The sequence below is a fragment of the Miscanthus floridulus genome, chromosome 16 (genome assembly GCF_019320115.1).
Source record: "Miscanthus floridulus cultivar M001 chromosome 16, ASM1932011v1, whole genome shotgun sequence".
Taxonomy (NCBI): Eukaryota; Viridiplantae; Streptophyta; class Magnoliopsida; order Poales; family Poaceae; genus Miscanthus; species Miscanthus floridulus.
This window is the reverse complement of record NC_089595.1, coordinates 20,264,169-20,286,294: the sequence shown is the minus strand read 5'-3', so window position 1 is coordinate 20,286,294 and position 22,126 is coordinate 20,264,169. Positions and strand designations below refer to the sequence as shown.

Here is a 22,126-nt window from a genome sequence, read left to right as displayed (position 1 = left end):
GCATGCTGGTGGTTTATATAAATAAATTGGTATTTGGATAACATAACATTCTGACCAGGTGCAGTAAACCAAGTCTTTAATCAGGATAATAAACTATCCGTTCCCCGATACTGCGAGATTTGTCGCACACGCTATGGATTAGACAAGCACATCATCTTCAACGAACAAGCTCTGGAGATAAGATGCTGAGTGAGAGGTTTTTGGAGGGTCCTGAATCTTATGTGATTTCGAAGTTGCAACATGGAAGTTAAGGCCCCGTTTAGATCCAAAAATTTTTGGATTTTGGCTACTGTAGCACTTTCGTTTTTATTTAGCAATTAGTGTCTAATTATAGACTAATTAGGTTCGAAAGTTTCGTCTCGCGATTTCTCACCCAACTGTGCAATTAGTTTTTTTTCGTCTACATTTAGTACTCCATGCATGCGCCGCAAGATTCGATGTGACGGATACTGCGCAAAAAATTTTGGGTTTTGGGGTGCATCTAAACGGGGCCTAACTTTCAGCCAGGGAGGGAGGTAAGGTTGGTTGGTTGGGCTCTTGGATTTCTTTTCTTCAGACAAATGAAGGAGCGAATAATTTGTCGGGAAGTTTCAACGAAGATGAGGTCAATGATGTGTCCCTTGCATAAGAAAGGTCTCTTGATGTCAACGTCCATGACGACTGCATTAGCATTTCCATATAATCTGTCCTGTGAATGAAGACGAAGAAATGTTCAGTTTTCTAACCAGGGCAAGAAAGGAAGAAAGATGCTGCATTTCTTATTCATTCAGTGTTTGGAAGATAAGAACTTGACGTTTAGATGGGACATCATCGCAGGCTTAACAGGCCATCACATGATGTGAAACTGCAAACCTATCTATCGGCAACAGGATTTGTCGCGAGTCGTCGAGCCGATAAAACAAAATAATTAAATGCGGATTGCTTTCGCAGCAAGGTTTGAATGGCTCACCATGAAACGAAGACCAAGCTCACCAATCGTTCACACAGCTGCTAACCTGCTTCTGACGCAAGTAGGTTTTAGTTTACCGGATATCGATGTCATTCAGACATGCTACTCAAGCAGTTGCCTTGGTCTTGCAGAGTATTGTTTGACTGCATCCAGATTAACCCCGTAAGCAACCTTAATAATCATATCATAATATAAATATAAGCAAGTTATTGTCCTTAATTGGTGAATCATTTCTGTTACATAGTAGTAGACTGCCGGCTGAGAAGTAACCAAGTAGGAGTAGATTGGAAGAAATTGGGCAGAAAGGATGAGCAGAGATAGAGGAGGCAAGTAGAAGCAACTCCACTATATAAGTACACGGATAAATTAAAGCAAGGTAACAGCAATATCAGCATGTTTCATGATGCACAAATTAACTAAAATTTCATCGAGGATGAGAGGCTGGCTGGAGGACAGAACATCATTAATGATTGAATACCTGGATAGCCTTACAATACTCCAAAATCTGCTCCAACTTCAAGAACAATACTTGAGCCTGATTAAAGAACTGAATACTTTTTAGAAGCAATAATTCGGAGTATCCAAACATAACAGCTGCACCATGCATATAAAAGCCAGAGACAGCATGGGCGACGATCCTGGTTTTATCACCATAGAAAAAAACTATGCAAATACAAGAGAGTGAAAGGAGCAGGAGGACAAAAGGAGAGAAAATCTGCCCTGTTCTGTTCATGGGTGGAGGAAGAAGTCCAATGTTCTAGAAGTGCAATTTTTGTCAAAGCGAAATCAACATTGGCAACACCAAAAAATATATATTACTCCTAGTAGATAGTTGAATATTGTCATTTTCTTCTCTAGTGTCTTGGTGGCACATATGCCCAGATTTTGGGGCCATTGTGTTTTGTGCCTAACCCACCAACACAGCAATAATTCGTTAACCTTGTTTTTGCTTTAGGTTCATGCATGAATGCTTGCTTGCTTTCTAAAAGAATTGCTTTACTTATTTTGATCTGGAGCATGACGCCACCATCTCCACTAAACTACCCTGTGATTGCCCTGCAGTCTACCTCCTATGGCCTACCACCATCCACTTGGCAAGGAGTAGAGATAGAAAATTTGCAAGTTGCTTATATTCCACTTGTTTTCTGAAAACATTTATTAAATAGAAGAAGAATCAAGCAAAGGAAGATATGCTCATAGAAGGATCAGGAATATATACTGATAATCACATCCATGAGAAGAGTACAGCAAGCAGATAAGCATGGAATTTCTCATACACGCTGTTTGGTTCGTAGAATGGTAATGCAAATGGAAACGAAATCGGATCACGGCGTATTTGTTGTCGTAACAGCGATACCGCGCTTTGTTTGGTTAGCCTCCGTAACGTTAACAGAGGGAGGCGCTCGAGACGTTCGAGCGGGCGGCGGCAGCGTTATCCGAAAAGCCTTGGGGAGGGGCGGTATTAGCGATGAATAGGACGTTATCTGATTACGCGCCTACCTAATAACGGGCCGAGCCCAACCAAGCAGCTGTATCGGCATCGGGTCCCCTCAATAATCCGATTAAGTTAAATTTAGCTCAACCAATCGCCATCATAGTGTTTGTCAATTATCGTAAGGCGGAAAGCACATGAATCAAATCTTACTGTCCTCCCGATATCTTATATATTTCTCATCAAGTAATATAAATATAAACTCTTTGTATGTAGGAATTCGTGTGTACAACTATTTATTATATATAAACCGATGGAAGTAGTAAAATATTGGCTGTTCCTTCCTCATCAATATAGAGCTCCCTTTGGGCATCCATGCTTCTTGTTTGATGAACAAATATTATTATTGTGAACAGCCTATATATGTACTAGTAAAAAACATCTCATATATGAATCAAATTAAGCAAACAAAGGGGAAAAAATAATTGAAGGAAAGAACTTTGGTCAGCTAGATGCTATGAGCCAGTGATGATCGGTGAATTAGGCCACCATCTGCTCCTTCTCCGGCCACTGCGCAAATATGTCGCCGGCGTGGCCGTCCTTGACAAGAGAGTTCACCCACGAGACGTCTGGCTCGGCGGGGGTCGGCACGGGCGCCGGGGATTGCCCGCGGAACGCGAAAGACGCGGACTTGCGGAACTTGTGCAGCTCGTCGCCCTGGACGCCCCAGTCCAGCTTGCCGTCCGGCGATCCCCAGTCGGAGAGCATATACGGCGCGCCGGTGGTGGACTGCTGCGACATGAGCGAGCGCGTGGCCGGCGCGCGGCCGCCGCGGTCGATGAAGCTCTGGCTGCGCTTGGTGAACGCCGAGGCGCGGGAGCTCATGATGGCCTTGGCCATGGCGGAGTGGTCGAGCCCGAACGCGGTGTTGGGGCCGACCATGGGCGACGTCGGCATGTGCAGCTGCGTGTCCGCCATGGAGCTGTACGCCGGCATGTCGCCGGCCTGCTTGAGCGACAGCGCGTGCAGCTGGGACAGCATAGCCGGGTCGACGGAGCCGAGCAGGTCCGTGTAGTCCGGCACGGTCCTGGCGGGCGCCGCGGCGGGCAGCGGCGAGCCGATCCCGCCGGCCGAGCCCCAGCTGGCCCTGGGAGACGACACCTTGTCGAAGAGCTTCTGCTGGTACTGGTCGAGCGCGAGCAGCTCGAGGTCGAAGTCCAGCTCCCGGCCGGCGAGCGCGGTCTTGAGCCTGCTGGCCGGGGAGGAGGGCCAGGCCGGGTTGAGCATACCGCCGCCCATGTCGAGGCCGTTGGGCGGCGAGGAGCGCGGTGACGACACGGTGGGCTGCATCCCGACGGAGACCGCGGAGGGGTTCACGGCACGGAGCTCCTCAGGCTTGTGCGCGAAGAAGCAGATGCGCCTCGCGCAGCCGACCTCGTCCTTGCAGAGGCGCGTCCGGTACTGCGCCGGGTGGAGCCAGCACTCGAAGACGCCGTGCGCGTACTCGCAGTTGTCGCCCTTGCGGCAGGCGCCGCCCTTGCGGAACTCCGGGCAGGGGACGCAGCTGTAGGAGTAGCGGCGCGGGTCGCGGCGGCGCGCGTTCTCGCCGGGGTGCACGAAGGGGCACTCGGTCCAGTCGTGGGAGTAGGCGCGGGAGCAGGGTTTCACCTTGAAGCTGTACATGCGGAACTCGTCGGTGCTGAAGAGCCCGCTCTTGAGGTCCGGGAGCGTGAGGTCGGGCGGGTACTCCTTCCTGGGCTCCGGCAGCGCCGCCGCCGCGGCCGCGGCCGGGGGCGGCGAGGCGGACTTCTTGGGCGAGGACGACGGCGACGCCGCGGGGGACTTGAGGAGCACGCGGAGCGCCCGGTCCCTGTCGGCGGCGGCGTTGGCGCGCGGGAGCAGGTCCCCGGCGCGGAGGCCCGAGAAGGCGAGCGCGTCCGCGGACGCGCCCGCGGCGAGGAGGAGGTGCGCGGCCGCGACGGCGCCCGGGGCGCCGCCAGCCGCCGCGAGGTGGAGCGGCGTGGCGCCGTCCGTCGGCGACGCGCGCGCGGCCTCCGCCGGAGCGGCGGACAGCACGTACGCCAGCACCGCCTTGCTGCCGTAGAGCGCGGCGACCATGGCCGGCGTGCGCGCCTCGAGGCGGAGGCGGCCGGCGGCCGCGGCCGACGGGCCGTACCAGTGGCCCGCGGCGTCCAAGGCCGGGGCTTTGTCGTCCTCCGCGGCGCGCCTGAACGCCACCACGTCGTCCGCCGCCGCCAGCTCCAGCAGGAGCGCCGCCGCCGCCGCCATCACCGAAGAGTCCTTGGCCGTCGCCGCCGGCAGAGGAGGGGTGGACGGCTTGCGAGGTCCTGAGCACATGCTGAGGTAGTAATCACAGGGCGCGTTCGCGATCTCGTTCAGAGGTAAAGTAAGGGCCGATACGGTTGGAGCTAGACGATCCCAGAGCGAGCTTGCTTCGCTTGGTGCTTCCTGGTTCGGTTAGAGGATGGGGGGTCTCGGCCGGACCACACGGTGGCGATGGTGGGACGTGGGTGGGTTGAGGAGGAAGAGGTGAGGTGAGAGGGGGTATATGTAGAGGGAGAATAATGGAGGATGGCGGGCAGAAAAGCCGGGGCGCGGGGGGAGGTGGGGCTGTGAAAGAGATAAGGAAGGAGGAGGCCACGAAGCAGCTCGGATGGTCTCTCTCTCTCTCTCCCCCCTCACCTCTCTCTCTCTCTCATCAGTCGAGTCATCACTCTCTCATCTCTCATCTCTCATCTCTCTGCGTGTCCCCGTGTGTGTCTTTCGCAATCGTTTGTTTTGTTTGTAGAGAGAGAGGAGAGAGAGAGGAGCTGGTGTCGCCGAGCTCGCGTGGTCAAAAGGAGGACGCGCAAAGTCGTTCCTTCTTGCTCCTTTCGTTTTTCCTTCTCAAGTTTTTGTTTTTCTTTTTTTTATTATACACTTACTTGTGCGCGTAGTTGCTTTCGGTCGTCCTGCTCCTCACTCATGCCGGAGTCTGAGTGCCTCACCTCCCGCCGTGCGCAAACACGGATGGATGATTTTTCTTTGGTTTATTTGTTTTTTTTTAAGTTGGAGGAGTTGGAGCTGTGGGTACCTTGGATGTTGCCATGGGATAAGGTACACATGTTTCTCTGGCAGGGAACATTTCGTCGGACGGCCACGACCTTCACCAAAAATCATCATGGAGTCCTTTTATTTACAAAAAAAAAAAAAACAGCAAGGCGTATTATTGACACATTTTTTGTGAATCTATTTGAGACAATTTTTATATATGGCCATGCAAGACCAACGCGTGATGTACCTTTGAGTATCCTCTATGTATGATGAACAATTGATCTTGTAGTTGAATTTGTTTAAAGATTTTTACCATGCATGCATCGGTTGTGCACATTGTGATTACAAGCTTTCTTTCGGAGTGCATACATTTGAGCTCGTGTGTATGTGCATTATATTGCATATGTTGATTTGTGCGTGTAGTCACATGTATGGTGCATCGGATATTTTGTCGTTCATGTTGGCCCCGTTCGCTTCGCTGAAAAAACAAGCCGAAACACCGTTCTGGCTGATTTGTTGTGAGAGAAAAACATTGTTCCTGCTGAAAAAACAAGTTGAAAAAGTCGGATTATAAGATAAGCGAACAGGGCCGAAAAAGATCGATTATGTGATTAACATAGTCTGCGAGAGGGAGAGGGAGTGCAAAAACTTGAAGGTGTCAAGGGTTTAGCAGGGTCACATGTTGATATGCGTGCAAGAGGGTTTGATGGTTTGAGACACAAACCCTGTAGGTGTATGCTTTTGCTGATTTGGGCACCGAAGCGGGCATGGATAGTTTGTTGATCTGGTATTTAAGCCAGGTGTTGATTTGTTTGGTGCGGACCTCAAAACCATGGGAATATGTGTGGCACCATTGTGAAAGTTGTGTCGAGGTGAAGCAAATTTATGAAAAAATGCATTGGACTCATTTGATGCCTGAGAAAATAGTGAGATAGTTCCACTCTTGCGTGTTATTTAGAGTGTGGGCTTCATGAAGAACATTTTAGAAAATTCGAGTGTCTATATATATTAGAAGTGACTACTTTTTGAACCAACAATGGCCCTCTATTGTTGGGACATATGGAAGCATTGACATGACGTGGCATTCCGCGGCCAGGCCCCTGGCCTCTCAAGATTGCTTCTTTCCTATCGGCAAGACCACCACCTCCCTCAGCAAAATAGATGGGTTGTGGCCAAATGGTGTGATATGTTTGTAACGGCTTAATCCCTGACTTCTCCCTTTGTTCGTCTTTTGGGACATTGTCTGGTGCTAGGTAACTATAACACCCTCAGTGTTACATCCTAAATCATTTATTAAAACATGTCATGAGCATCATGTTTATGTGTTAATGCATGTGATAAAGTATGTAGATTAATTTCTTGTAACTTAAAATAATCAATAAAATGTTAAACGAAAGTTGATTCAATAGTTTAGGTATATCAAGTAGGGTTTAAAACCAATTTTTATTAAGAAAAATGCTATAAAACATGTATGTGACACTTAAATGAAGTTTGAAATGTGAACTTTGTTTATGACAATGAAATACTTGGTATTGAAAAATAATATTGCTAAGTAATATTTTCAGTAGCTTAGAAATGCAATCTGAAATTAAGATTACCTCAAACACTTAGAAATTTTCTAAGCTCGTGGACAGCTAGACGTTGCTATGTTTAGCAATTTCATTTGAAGAGATTGGGGTGAGGAGTGGTGTAGTGCTATGATTCGATTTAGTAGTTCCATATGTCATCTTGAGTGAAGTGAAGCCGGTTTAGGTTTAGGAGCAACGGTTTGGTCGTGATCAGCGCTTTAAAATTCGTGCACGTCACAACTTTGTGTTGTCTGGCGCCGTGCGCGTGGCCACCACGTGTGGCCGACCCGCTCGCCGCGCGGTTGTGCCGTGCGCGCGTGCGTGGCCGCGCACAGGCTGGCCGTGGCCGCCATGGTCTTGCCACGGCTTGGCCGCTCTGGCCGCACCGCTAGGCCACCGGTCCGCTCTGCGCCTGACCGCCCCTACCACCGCGGCTGTCGCTGGTGCTGGTGCTGCCTCCGCGCCCGCGCCGCGACGACGCCGCTGCCGCCACAGTCGCATTACCACGCTGCGCGCCTGCCGCTGCGCTGCTGCACATGGTTGTGTCGCCGTCACCTTGCCATTGATGGCACTGCGGCGCGTGGGCCACGCCGGTTGTGAGCGTGTGTGTCTGTCGGCTAGTGCTCGTGAGAGCGTTTGGAACACAGGAAAGTAATCTTTCCTTTCCTATGGAACACTGTAGCTTCTTCGCGGTTTCACAGGAAAGCAAAACTCCACTCCAATCTCTTGTTTCTGATTCCTTCGCGGAAGCCCAAGGTGACTACAGTGATAATTCATCGGAAGAATGGTTGTCTAATGCTAAAAGCGGGTGGATGAGTAAGTGCATGGGTCCCACAATTGTAAAAAGAGTCTGGTAACTACTGATGTGTATAATAGATATAGTAATTAGTACACATATTTGCCTAACATGTTACAATTCCTATGTTATAAATTCATGTGTTTCAAACAACCTGAATTTTCTATTCCTGTGTTTTAAAATCCAGTAGTTTTTCAATTTTCATCATACCTTATTCCTATGTTTTTTTCCTATTCCTGCGCTTTTGATTCCTTCGTTCCAAACGGACCCCTACGAAAATATGTTAATACACAACGTTGCGGGAAGAGGAGAACCTACAGTAGTTGTGGTTGACTCAATCTCCAGCTCGTGACCAAAAATGGAACCTAGAGTAGAGATGGTCATACGGCGGCTTTCTCTCATTTTCAGTAGCTACAACAGTGGAAGACGGGTACGCACACCACAACTGAACTCATTCCAAGTTTCGAGCGTGCGGGTGCAGTCCGTGTGCGCGTAGCACGTGAGGGCGGCGCCTTCTTGACTGCTTGTCCCGGCAAAAAGTGCTGGATTAGTTTCCAAAAACTTTCCTAAAAAATACTACAGTAGCCATTATATCTAATCTTATGAGACATGAAGCATTAAATATAGATAAAAAAACTGATTGTACATTTTGATGGGAAGACGGGTACGCACACCACAACTGAACTCATTCCGAATTTCGAGCGTGCATCAGTCATTCAGTCCCTGCCCTCTATACTAGCAGCAGTAGCGTGCGGAGTCCTAGTCGTAGGAATCGCGAGCGCGTAGCACGTGACGGCGCCCCCTTGTCCCGGCAAAAATATATGCCCCACGGCCACGGGCCGCTGCACCAGCGCAGGTAGGAAGCAGCGCAGTGAGCAGAGCAGGCAGGCAGGTAGGATTGTAGGAAGCCGCGGGGACGCGACGCCTGACGCCAGCCCAAGGCCAACGAGGTTCTCGCGTGCGCTACTGTGCGCTTGGCGGGCCCCGCGGCACCTCACGCCGTCACCGCTGACGCCGCCCCACAGGAGGGCGCGAGGGGCCCGGGCCCGACGCCGGCAGCGGAATCATGGACCGCCACGTCACCACCCTTTGCCGGCAAATATCGGGGGCACACGTGGCGCGCTCCACTGGGCCCTTGACTTTTGAGGCGGTACGCCTGTACTACCCCCTCCCTTCCTCGTTGCCGCACCTATCCTTCTCTGCCACCCGCGTGCAGTGGGACCGCGTGAGGTGCGGGAGAGCGAGTGCTGAGGGATTTCTGTGGGCACCTCCATGCGGTTGGTTTCCGAGTCAGCCTTCCACTGCCTGTACTACTCCTACGGCGTTTGGTATGGCTCCTGGAGGCTGGAGCAGCTCCGCCTCACCATCAGCCAAACGGCAACAAACGGATCCTCTCCGCGGAGCCGGGGAAAATCCGCGGAGAGGAAAGGAGAGGGAATGTTACTCCTTTCCGTAAACAAACGGAAAAACGAGCTTCGACCGGCTCCCGCGAGCAGGCATGGGCCTAGCACAGGCCTCGGGCGGATTTGGCCCCACCGGTCTTTGCGAGCGCGGGTCGCGAGGGCCACCGTCGCGCCGATGCGGGGTTACCGGAGCGCCATGACCGGCGGGCGAGGTCGTCGAGGGCCGCCGTCGCGTGGGCGCGGGTTTCTCGGAGCGCCATGGCCAGCGAACGCAGGGGCGCGCGGCCGCAACGGTGCTCGGCCGCCGGGGCGCAGTCGCCGATCTTCCGTCCGCACGAAGCTTTCGCGTCGGTCACGAGCAGATAGCAACGAAGAGAACAAGCGGATAAGAATGAAGAGGAAGGAAGCCACGCGCATGCTGCCTGCGGACTGCAGGGAGAAAAAAGTAAATCCTAATGCGGTGGAGATAAGAGTGAGAAAAAATAGAGAGAAAGAAAAAAAGAATAAGAAAAAAAATAAAATAAAAAAGAAAGAAAAGTATTGTAGATATTTCTTAGTTTTCTACTGTCTGGAGAAACTGTTTTATCAAACGGTTAAAAAAATGCTTTAGCTTTCAAGAACCACAACTGTTTTTGCCGGAGGCGGAGATCTAATAAAACCGCCTTGGCCTTTCCGCGGTTGGTTAGCTGGATGGTTTCGGGTTGGGTTTCCACGCGGCGACCGCGTCAACGCACGCGCTCCTCCCCCTGACAGAAGAGAAGATGCTGCCTCCGGCTTGTGCTCTGCTCTGGATCATATCCGTTCTGGGGGACAGGTCCGAATCCGCGCGTGCTGTTTCCACGGTCAAGCTCGGTTTAGCTGATGATGACAGTGTTTTTTATTAGTATGAGCTACGTAAATAAAAGAAAAGGGTACCATAGTAGTAAGATTTTACATGGGGCAGAAATTGGCCGGTACTGCACGCGACTCGATCCGTGACTCTGTCCATGTGTATATTCAGATCTCCCGAGTCAAAATATTCTATGTTTTTTTTAAGTTTGCCTCTGTTTTTCAACGCTACCAGCCGTATTTTTCAGCGAAGTAATATTATTTTTCTCTCACAGCAAATTAACGACAGCCAAATTTTAGCCAAACGAACAGGGCCTTTATAGAAAAGAATATATTACTACCTCCTTCCCCAAAAGAATACAACTATAGGTTACATGTCACGTAGAATGGTTCACATTCACCAAGTTTGTGAATGATATTCACATTTATGGCTCTAAATTAATTTATTATAAAAATACATATAGTAATAATCTAATAGTCTTTATTTGGTATCGTAAATATTAATAGTTTTTTTAATCTATAATTAGTCAAACTTAAGGTACTAAAACATGATACTGTGCTAGAATTGTATTTTTTAGGACGGAGGGAGTACTATTGTAACATCTACCCATCAAAAGACGTAGGCCCCATTTGGTTCATAACTGTAAGGTACCGTGATGCCTAAGAGGGAGAGGTGAATTAGGCAACTTAAAATTATACTTCTAACTGAGGCCTCTAATTTTCATCTTAGCAAAACATATGCAAGAAAGTAATCTATCTAAATGTGCAACTATAGTTTTACTAAGTGTGTTGCTATCTCTGCCGCATAAGAGTTATGCAACCTAGGTTCCAATCCTATCAACTAGCCTATCGACTAAGCTAGAAAAGTAAAGTACACACCAAAGTAGCAATATAAATGCGGAAGGTAAAGATAATGTAGAGATGAAAACTCATGTCGAGGACTCCGGTATTTTTACCGAGTTATCGAGAAGCGCGCAAGCTTCCCCCTAGTCCTCGTTGGAGCCCCTCGCAAAGAATCCCTCGCAAGGGCCAAGCTCTCGGTCGGGTAACTCCGTGGATAGACCCGGGCCTTCCCCACACGCAAGTGGGTCTCCGGTATGCCTTCCGGCAAGCCTATCCCGGACCGCTCCCCGCCGTCTTCACTATCAAGCTTCCGGCCGAACCGCCGCGGGCCTTGTTCCCTTCGGTATACGGTGGCGGCCACACCACAAACGCGATTGGTGTGATCTCGTAAGACTATAAGTTCTTCCGATGTACAACAATGATGCGCACAAACACCGAATGATAAGAGGTGTGCAAACCTCACTAAACACTGGGCCTAAACCTAGAGCAAGCATAAGCATAAGCGGTGGTCTAATCAACCTAAGCAATTTAAAAAGCACCTATGTTAATCACCTAATGAATCAATAAGCACTATGCAAATGGAGATCACTAAATTGGTGTATCAACACCCTTGGTATATTTTCTTAACTCTCCACTCCTCAAATGGACGGTTGGGAGGTCTATTTATAAGCTCCAAGTCGAAACTAGTTGTTGGGGGCAAAAATCCAGCTTTCAGCTAGCAACCGGACGCTAGTCATGCCTTGATCGAACGCGTCCGGTCCTCCCGACCGTTAAGCGTGCGCGTATAGATCAGACTCTCCCTTGAGTCCGGTCACTAACGACCGGACACGTCCGGTCGCTATAGCGTGGTTCTAGAACCTCTTTGGATGTGATCGGATGCTGCACCTTGTGCGTCTGGTCGTCTACTGCCGCTGCATCCGGTCCTCACTGAGTTATTGCCGTGTGATGAACAGTAATGCCTCAGCGTTCGATCACCTGCATCTCCAGCGTCTGGTCATCATCTTCATCAGCGTCTGGTCGCGTGTTGACGCTTACCGCTATCTGGATGGCACATCGGACACGTCCGATCCTTGCAAGGGCCGTGTCCGGTCACTACTGTTTGGCTTATTTCTTCGCGATCTTGCGTCCGGCTTGGTTCCCATCTTCGTGCTTCGACTTTGCTTGATATCTTGGGTCTTCTCTTGTGCTTCTAGTGTCTTGCTTAAGGTGTTGATCGTCGGATCATCACGTCGCCTTCGTCCAAGTCACGTCTTGCACCCTATTGAACTACAAAACCTACTTGCAAATTTATTAGTCTAATTTGGTTGTGTTGATCATCAAACACCAAAATCCAAAGTAAATGGACATAGGGTCCATTTTTCTTACAATGACCACAACTTGCCATGCCGCAAGTCAGCCATGCCACAGTTTCTTAGGCACTTATTTGGTTCACTGAACTATAGCACGCCACACTTTCTTAGCACCCTGTCCCACACGTTATAGACTTATTTTCTTGCCAAAGTTTGCCACAGTGTGGCTTCGTTTTTGCCCGCCACACTTTTTGTGGCTGACACAATTTGCCAAAAGTTTAGCGTAGCAATTTTGGACATCAACCAAACAAGCTCGTAGATTATAAAAATACATTTTATCATCCGACAAAACTCATCCGATATTATGGTATTATTATTCCTTTCTATAAACTCGGTCCAATATAGGATGGTTTGATTTAGAACAACTATAATTTTGTTATATTTTAGGGTTCAGAGAGTACGCCTCTAAAGCTATTGATGAAAATGTAGTAATCCCGTTCAATCTATACGTGTTGGTAGGAATCGAGCAAGACCTCAATTCATTTTTACGAAATATCTACCACATCAATCAAAGCGATATAAACTATGAAAATAATATGTTTAATGGACCTCATTTGATAATGTAAATATTACTATTCTTTTCTATAAACTTGATCAAACATTCGATAGCCTGACTTTGACCAGCAAAACAATGATGAAAATACAGTAATCACATTCAATCTACACGTGTTGGTACACCCTCACGCCATCGTGTCGAGTGTAATGTTTTACTACTTTTATGAGGTTTTTAGCCCCACCGTAAAATTCGTTTCCACGAGAAGTCGAACCCAGAATCCAAGACGTGCTACTAGAACCACGTAACCAACTCAGTTAGAGGCTCTTTCACTAAAGTAAGGGCATGTTTAGATTTTCTCCTCTAAACTTTAGAGCTAAAGTCTCTAAACAAGTTGTCTAAAGTTAGTTCTAAACTTTAGTCCACCTCACATTAGAGTTTTAGATCTCAAAATTGAGCTAAAGTTTGACCAGGCTCATGTTAGGATGCGTGCTGGTCAAACTTTCTCAAATTTGACTAGCAATATTTATATCACTATAAATAAATATATTATAAAAATATATTTCATTATCTATCTAATGATACTAATTGTGCATTATAAATATTAATGTTCTTCTATATATAATTAATCAAAATTAAAAATATTTGACATCTCAGAAAGCGAGAATGATATTCTTTGTGGGATAGAGAGAGCATCCATTAATGAGATGTCATGTAGAATTTTTGGCTGATGGCATGAGAGATAATAAGTTGCATCACCCTGAGGAACAATACCCGAGGTCAGAAAACCGTGTATAATGTTTGGTCCATTACAATACAATAATTAATTGTTCAGATGTTCCTAAGAAAACAGCATCAGCCTGATTGACTGACCTTTTTGGCTTCAGTAGGACTTATTGCTGCTATAGCTGATTTGTAGAACTGATTTGTTGTGAGAGAAAAACGTTGTCCCATAACTAAGAACATAGGGCTGATTCTAGCTTATATTCTCATGCTGCTGTTGTGTGTTGGTTCACTGCTATATGCCGCTGCAGCAACCGTTGGACAGTCAATCGTACCCCATGGCCCATGACACTATGCATCTGCTGAGTTATACAGTACGGAGTACGTATCAATTGTTACAATAAAATAAAACTGAAAATAGTGACATGATACAGTACACTGGGAGTAACCCAACCTAGACTGATTTTCTTTCGTGGGCATCGAGTAACACGGAAAGCCGGGGAGTGATGACGATGACAGTGTTGTGTCTCTTGTTGCCAACATGTACGTATGATAGCTCAGGTAGCGCGGTCACTTTGCCCCGATTAGGCACTAGTAGACTACTAGATCGAGCCATTGGACTGTGTCCCCTGGCCCCCTGGGTACACTGTGTCGATACACATGCATTGTCCGCAAATTGTTTGGAGCAAACAGGCAGCAGCTAGGCTGTGTTTAGTTATAGGAATTTGGATTTTGGGGTTACTGTAGTACGTTCGTTTTTATTTGGCAAATAGTATTTAAACATGGACTAATTAGGCTCAAAACGTTCGTCTCGCAATTTCCCACCAAACTGTGCAATTAGTTTTTCTTTTCGTCTACATTTAATGCTCCATGCACGGACCACAAACATTCGATGTGACAGGTACTGTAGCAACTTTTTGGAAGTTGGGGTAGAACTAAACGAGGGCTTACATTGGTACGAATGGTGGTTGCTGGTGGCAAACAATACTCACCCTGTTCGCTGGTTGGTTTCAACCAGCCCAGACCAACCAACCAACAATGTTTTTCTCTCACAACAAACCAGCACCAGGCAGCCCAAACCAGCCCAGAAACCTATCATGAAGCAAAGCGCGCACGTGGGAGAAATGGATTTCACGTGCGGAACTCGCAGCAGGAGGCAGGGCCCAGCCAGCTACACTCTGTCTCTACTCCGTACTACAGGTGGTGCAGCCTTTTGTTGTACTCAATTTACGATGAGGACCACGGGCTAAGAGATTTATTTATTTATTTATTTATTTATCTGAAACCAGCTTTTTAAGGGAAACCAGTTTATACTATATTAACCACCGGTGGTAGTAGTCAGGATTAACCATGCTGCGGTTGGACCCCTGTCATTCCACCAAAAAAAGACCGAAGTGCACCAATGGATCTGAATTGGTCCTACAACTCACATGAACAAATGTCAAGGAGTAGAGCACGTAGGAGCTCAAAACTTTGTTTGCTTGGGAGGGTATGTTATCTGACGATTTTAGGATAGGAGTGATTCTCTAGGATAAATTCTAAGCAGTAGTGGTGGTAGTAGTTCTATGTGGGAATTGATCTAGGAGAAGATAGTGCTTGCGTCTTTTAGGCCGTTCTAGATAATCAGTTTACACAAATCACTTCTGTAAAAAATATTGTTTGACAGAACTCGCTCCCTCTAGACGATTAACCATGAAAACTGCTCCAAGAGCTCTTTGAATAGCCTCTCCCACTAGTGGACGGGTAGCATGCACCTTTTCATGAAAAAATAAAGTAACAAAAAAATATTTGTCCCAACCCCGCCGCATAAGAGCATCTCCGGCAATACTACCTCAAATAAATCCTCTCCTTATATGTTTACATAGCCACCCTATTTTCTAGGGAGGCGGTGCTTTCTACCGTTGTCTCCAGCAATACTACCTAAAACAAAGTTCATGTTCTTTTAATTGGAATCCCAAGCTATTTCTAAATCACCTCATGGCTTCTAAAACTTTCTTTCTCTCTTGCACTTTTCCACCTGGAACCCTGTCTTCTTTCTATTTCTTTCCCCCAGTTCCTCCTTCGCGTACGCACAACACTGGCACGAAGAAGAAACATCCGATTTGGCCAATGCCGCCCACTTCGGCGAGCTACGCCAGGCTCGCACATCCCCTAGGCTTCACGCATCTCGGTAAAAGGGAGCCCGAAGATGAAGCGAGTATGTGACAGAGTCGGGCGGCGATGCAGTAGCGCTAGGTAGGGAGCAGACGACATCGAGCGAAGAGGAGGCATCGGGTGTGCCAGGAGGTGCGGGGCGTGCAGGCTAGGATGCGGGGAGGATATGGGGACATGTGATGGTACGACAACGCCCAACGGGGAGTAGATGGGGTCGGCGGGAGGCGGTGGCGCCGAGCATGGAGAAGAAAGGGTGAGGCGACGAAGAGGAGGCATCGGGCGCGGCGAGTTGAGGTCGAGCAGGGAGGAGCTAGGTCGACGGTCATGGAGTAGGTGGAGAGCGGAGAGGCGTCGAGCGTGGTGGGAAAAAAAACCGTCGCAACACAAAAGTAGAGCCCCCTACTTGACCCATGGGAATAGTGAGGGTGAGAATTTGGGTAGGCAACAAATCTAGGAGGCCAAGTAGGTAGCCTATTGGATGTGAATTTATGTTCTTTTGCTCTGCTACTCAAATATAGAGAAAGGGTCTGTTTAGATCGCCTAATGGAGATGCTCTAAGGCATAAGGATGCTACCGGCATAGACTTGCCAAATTTGATTGTAACTTTCTTTCTTTTTTGGCATGGACTTTGTGGTATTGGTTCTTGTTTTCCTTGTTATCATCCAGATATAAGATGCCCTAGGACATCTTTTACCAGAAAAAAGAAAGGAAAAAAGAAAAGGAGAAAAAGAGAGGTTGGAAGCAAACCGCACCAGAGATAGATCATATAGAATTGGACGTGATTACACAGGGATTGTATTTATGGATGGACGACAGACGTATGTAGTGTCCATGTCATGGCGATAAATAGTCAGCAAATTAAGATTCTGAAAACGGTTTGTCCAAAGTCCTAACTAACGGGTGCATCATTTCTATGCTGCATCCCGTGCACGGCACACACACGCCATGAGCCGTGTTGTTGGACGAAAGCTGCGGCGCACGGCGGACCGATGGAAAATACTCCTGCAGTAGCAGTACGTAGAAGGTCAGCAGTTCATAAATTTTGCGTGGCAGACGACGACTGACCAAGTGAGCACGGACAGTCACAGTCACACAGACAGACCAAGTCATGGTCGATCTCCCCAACCATCCGTGATGTGTCCGTGGAAGGAGCTGAATATATATATATATACACACACACGCGAGATGTTCTTGGCAATCGCTCTCTTACAGTTGTCCAGCAGCTTCACCTATAAGTAAGTGGAGGTATAGGTAGTAATCCTTCCGTCCTTTAAAAAAGATACAGTCCTAGAAGAGTACTCTCTTCGTCTAGAAAAAAAACCGTAATTCTTGGTATGAATCTTGACAAAATCCATACAATTACGTTCTTTTAAGAATGAAGTACTGTTAAAGTATGTCAATCAAGTTTATAAAAAAAACTACTAATATGTATCGTACTAAATAGGTACCATTACATTTGTCACGAAACATATTTAATTTTTACAATATATATTTATTTGGTATCATAAGCAATAATATTTTTACCTATACATTTGGTCAAATTTTAAGCTTGTATCTATATATATTGTACTTTTTAGATGTGGATAATATATAGGAGGCTAAAAGTAACTGAGTCAAACAAAATGTGCATGAGTACTCGAGCCTGGTGGTCTTAGGTCCTATTTGGATCCATTAGCTATTGATAGTTAGTTGGCTTATAGTTCATAGCTAAGAGGCCTTGTTCGCTTATCTTATAATCCGTCTTTTTTAGCTTGTTTTTTCAACCGGAACAGTGTTTTTCTCTCACAACAAATTAGCTGAAACAGTGTTTCGGTTTTTTTTTTCAGCGAAGCGAACGGGGCCTATGGCTGCTATTAGCTCATTCAGCTCAACTAGTAAAATAGTGGAACTTGCTATATTTTAAGTGCCTGAAATGTAGTATGTTTTTAGGCAATGATCTTCACCGTTGGCTCATGAGTAGGGATGAAAACGGATCGGATACGGACGGATATCACCGATATTACATTTGTTTTCATATTTTTATCCGGATTTAGATTCGAATACGGATAGTGTCAACTATGTCGGATATGATACGATTGGATATCGACATCATAAATATGCGATTTGAGTATTCGGATACGGATACGGTATCGGATGTTGGATATCCGGACTCGGATACGGACAGATCTCAACCCCTCTAAACGGATTCGGTTTCGAATACGGTCGAAAAATATCCGTACCGTTTTCATCCCTACTCATGAGCATATAAGTCTGAGATTTATCTAGATGGCGGAAAAATCAAGACAGAAGTGGATGCGGTATCACCTGAAAACTCAGGCATCTGACCATTACGAAAAGTGTGTAAAATAGTTATTAGTAAGGTATCCAGCTAATAATTAGCTAAAGTATTATAGCTAAATCTGTTTGATCAAAAAACCTAATTATTAGCTCTATGGATTCAAATAGGATCTTATTTTCCTTCCTGAAAATAAATTACAAATACAAATGGATGTTTTGTCGAAGAAATATTTACACTAGCTAGTATACTCCCTCCTGGAAACGTGCGGACTTACCGTACGTGTGCAGTAGAAACGTTGACACGATCGCGGTCCAATGCAAATGTTCCCGAAGTTAGTAGTCCGCGGCTAGCCAAACAGGTCCTTCGGTCCACGCAGTGCAAGCAGTGCGCACGTAAACGCGGGTCATCAGCTAATTAGGACCCGTTTCGATCGCACCATGAGTTAATAGTTAGCTGCTGAAATTAGTTTTAGGTGTTCTATAAACACCTTAGCAAATAGCCCAATCGATAGCTTAAAAGAAACTATGTAGGGTCCGCTTGATCTCATTCTTGTAGTCACATTTTGGATTCTAGACAGCGAATGTAGAATCTAGATTGAATATATATGGGTGTTTGGATCTCATCTGGAGGCCTTGTTTAGATATAGTTGGATTCGCATCCATCCATATGTATTAGGTTGAATTGCAGTAGAACTTGAACTAAATTTCACCCTAATCCATCCCAACATATGTAGATTGAGGCGTGAATCCGACAAATTCAAACAAGACTGATAGTTATTATTGGCTTTTTGCATAGTGAAAATTTCAAAACAGTAGGTTTGAGGTAGATTTTAAAATGAGTTAAATACACTGACGGCTCTTAAACTTATGGCTCGTGCCACTTAGATCCATGAACTCTCAAAATCGAAATTCACCTCCCTAAACTTATTAAGTTGTGCATGGTAGATCCGTACCCTTTGGGAGCACGGTAACTAAGATAACATTTTATAAAAAAAAACACCCTGCCATGGTCAACTTCTACCTTAGCACTCCTTCCCCACCCTTGGGAGACGCTGTACGAGTACGACGTGGACGCCATGATGGCCATCCTTGAAGAGTTGGCACTGCAGCAGCGACGGCGATGAACAGGAGGCAAGCCCGCCGCACGCGCGCGGGCACAGACAGTTGTAGTCCACATGCTCACGCTCCTCGACCTCACCGGCTTCCGCTTGACCATCATCGCCATGCCCGCCACAGCTCCTGTCCGCATACCCCCAACGACGTCGTCCGCGCGCTCACGCTCTCGTTCCCCTCCCACCACGCCCTGCTGGCCTGCCCGCGGGGGTCGAGAGCACCAAGCACCTGCCCTTAGCGCTCATCGTCGCCTTCGCCTGCTCTCCGACTTCTTCTGCGGCTAGACGCAGCTGCTGGCGGCCTCCGCCCTCCGGCGGAACTACCTCTGGAAACCTCGATGGCTCCGGGTTCGTGCTCAAAACGTTCTGCCGCCTCGAGGGAGAGGTACCTAGAGGCCACGCTCGCGGACATGGGCTTTTGGCGTGCGCGCGGTCGGCCCGCTGTGCTTGACTGATTGGCTGGATGGACGCCTCTGCCGCACTAGAGCCCCTCGCGACGGACAAGCTCGCATTGAGGTCGACCACGGAGTCCACTCCTCAGCAGGCCACAAGAACTGCAAGTCTACAATGGGATGTGCTCCTCCTGGTTCAGCACCTTCGCGTCAAACACCACAGGCGCCACCATGCCGGAAACCAGTGGTATCACTATCAGAAATCCTTTCCAAGGATCGTTAAGAGTGCTTGCTGATGATCTCAAGAAAATGAACGTCTGCCAACGCCATGCTGCAACGGCAAAGCTGCAGCAGAGTAGAGCACATGTCCATGTCGGCATGTCCATGCCAAGCAAGACGACGGCACAGGACTAGCACTACAACCTGCTGCTGCTGCTGGCGCCCTTGCGGGTTGGCCCCATCTCCTTGGCAAGGTTATGGAGCACGTACTTCTGGATCTTCCAGGTGGAGGTCTTTGGCAGCTCGGCACGGACCCCGACCCCAACCCCTCCTCTTTGAGTCTCACGAACGCGCACGGCGTCTCGCCCCAGAACTCGTCGGGCCTCGCCACCACCGCCCGCCTCGTTCACCGCTTGGTGGTTGTAGAGCACGGACCCCACCTCGACTCTGCTGATGTTCTCCCCGCCGCTGATGATCATGCCCTGGTGGCCTTCTCGTTGTTGAGGTAGCCGAGCATGACGCAACCCGCCGCGGAGCACGATCTCGCCCATCGTGGACCCGTCGCGGGGCACGCTGCGGCCGGTCACGCCGTCAACGATGTCAACCTCGGCCATACCGGGCATGCGCACGCCCTGCCTCGCCTTGAGCTATGCGCGCTCCAACGTGGGCAGCTTGTTCCACTCCCGCTTCCATGCGCAGCGCACCACCAGCACCGCCGTCTCGGTCAGCCCGTACCCGTGGGTGACCTCGAAGCCGATGGACTCGGTGCGGTGCAGCACGGCGGCCAGCGGCGGCATGCTGGCGGTGAGAATGCGCACCTTCCCTAAGAGCAGCAGCCGCGTGGCATGCGGAGCGTTGGCCAGCATGTTAAGCACGATAGGGAAGGAGTGCTAAGGTAGAAGATGACCATGGTAGGGTGTTTTTTTTTATAAATTTTTTATCCTAGTCACCATGCTCCCTAGGGTTATGGACCTGTCGTGCACAGCTTAACAAGTTTAGGGAGGCGAATTTTGATTTTGAGAGTTCGTGAACCTAAGTGACACAGAGCCACAAGTTTAAGGGCCGCCAGTGTATTTATTTTTTACCGATTCTTATTTTTCTTAGGAGACCCAAATAGAGCCCTAGGCAATGAAAAGTCGTTAACTGATTTACCACACTACTACAAAAAGCATTTTTAGGGGCGGCTGGTAACCCTTTGTATGGGCGGTTTGGCCAGCCGCCCCTACCGAATCGTCTCTACAAATCATGCATATGTAGGGGCGGTTCCTAGGCCGCTCCTACAGATCGATTTGTTGGGGCGGTTGGTGATTGAGCCGCCCCTACAAATCGATTTGTAGGGGCGGCTGGTATTATGAACCGCCCCTACAAATTGATTTGTAGGGGCGGCTGTAGTGCCAACCGCCTCTATAATACCTGTTTGTAGGGGCGGTTCAATCTAGAACCGCCCCTACAGTACGTTTTCCCGCAAAAAAATTCAAATTCGACGAGAACTGTTTATTTCCACGTATTCCATCCAGCGTTCACATTGCCGAACGCCCCGCGACCAACGTCCCGAACCGCATTCGCGTTGCCGAACGTCCCGCGACCAACGTTCCGAACCACGTTCGCGTTGCCGAACGCCCCGCGACCAACGTTCCGAACGCGACTACAAGCACAATAGTATTATATAAACTACAATTACAAGTCCAATTCGTAAGGATATATACAATCCATCATTTAATATACAAATTCCATACACATTGTTATCAACGTCCTAGAGCTAGCCTTTCAGTCTCACGAAGGTGTTGGTACTAAGGATTTCTACCTAAGTCAGACTCTCGGTCATGGTAGGCGCCTTTGACGTGTACAATCTGGTCCAATATGAAGTTACAAAGGTCACCGATGAGCTCTAAGAGTTGGTCATCCTTGTATGGATCTTTTTCAGTACTTTCTCTTCTCTCCACTACAAGAGAACAAGTTTCGGTTTAGTATTTCATACCATGTACGAAGTTTTTATACTACTGATGAAGAGGTTCAAACTTACCCTTGAGGGGTGTGTTCTGTAGGCACTAGTGTTACTCATTATAGAACATATATAGTATTCATAATGTACACTCCCAGGCCTCTGCTTGGGGCATTGTGTGTTTTGCATATGAAAATGTTAGGTAATGCTTTTGATAGCCATGTAACGGAGTACTGAAGAAGTAAGTTACACTTACCACACATAGTGTTTTTATAGCCAGCTTTTCCTTCCTCGCTGGATCATGCCTTTCGTGATGATGAGTGACATAGAACCTAAATGCGCTGTTCGAATTATTTTAGCAAATACAACTTGTTAGTATCCATAAGTGAACGTTACAAGTATGTATACAAACATATAAGCTAATGAGGATTATCGATATGTATACGTCTTGAGAATCGATATGAAGTCTTTGTATGTCGCCGGGTCCTTATCTATTGAATCAAAGACCCAAGCCATGCTCCTCCCGACATCGACGGCTATACAAATCCAGTGGTTGCTGCATGGATTTAATCATAGAACTAGATAAGCTCTT

General features: G+C 47.8%; 1 protein-coding gene and 1 pseudogene across 1 annotated transcript; both read right to left on the bottom strand.

Moving 5' to 3' along the window:
* Positions 1 to 2,735: 2,735 nt before the first annotated feature.
* LOC136511574 (zinc finger CCCH domain-containing protein 33-like) lies at positions 2,736 to 4,932 on the bottom strand. The gene has a single exon (XM_066505617.1). It carries the CDS (start codon positions 4,737 to 4,739, stop codon positions 2,922 to 2,924), a length of 1,818 nt encoding a protein of 605 aa, XP_066361714.1. The 5' UTR covers positions 4,740 to 4,932; the 3' UTR covers positions 2,736 to 2,921.
* A 14,857-nt stretch (positions 4,933 to 19,789) lies between these two features.
* LOC136510379 (2-methylpropanoate--CoA ligase CCL4-like) lies at positions 19,790 to 21,154 on the bottom strand (annotated as a pseudogene).
* Between the last annotated feature and the right edge of the window lie 972 nt (positions 21,155 to 22,126).

What these genes read in the sequence shown, in the direction of transcription:
- LOC136511574 (XM_066505617.1), bottom strand. Translation starts at nt 4,739, where the DNA reads ATGTGCTCAGGACCTCGCAAGCCGTCCACCCCTCCTCTGCCGGCGGCG.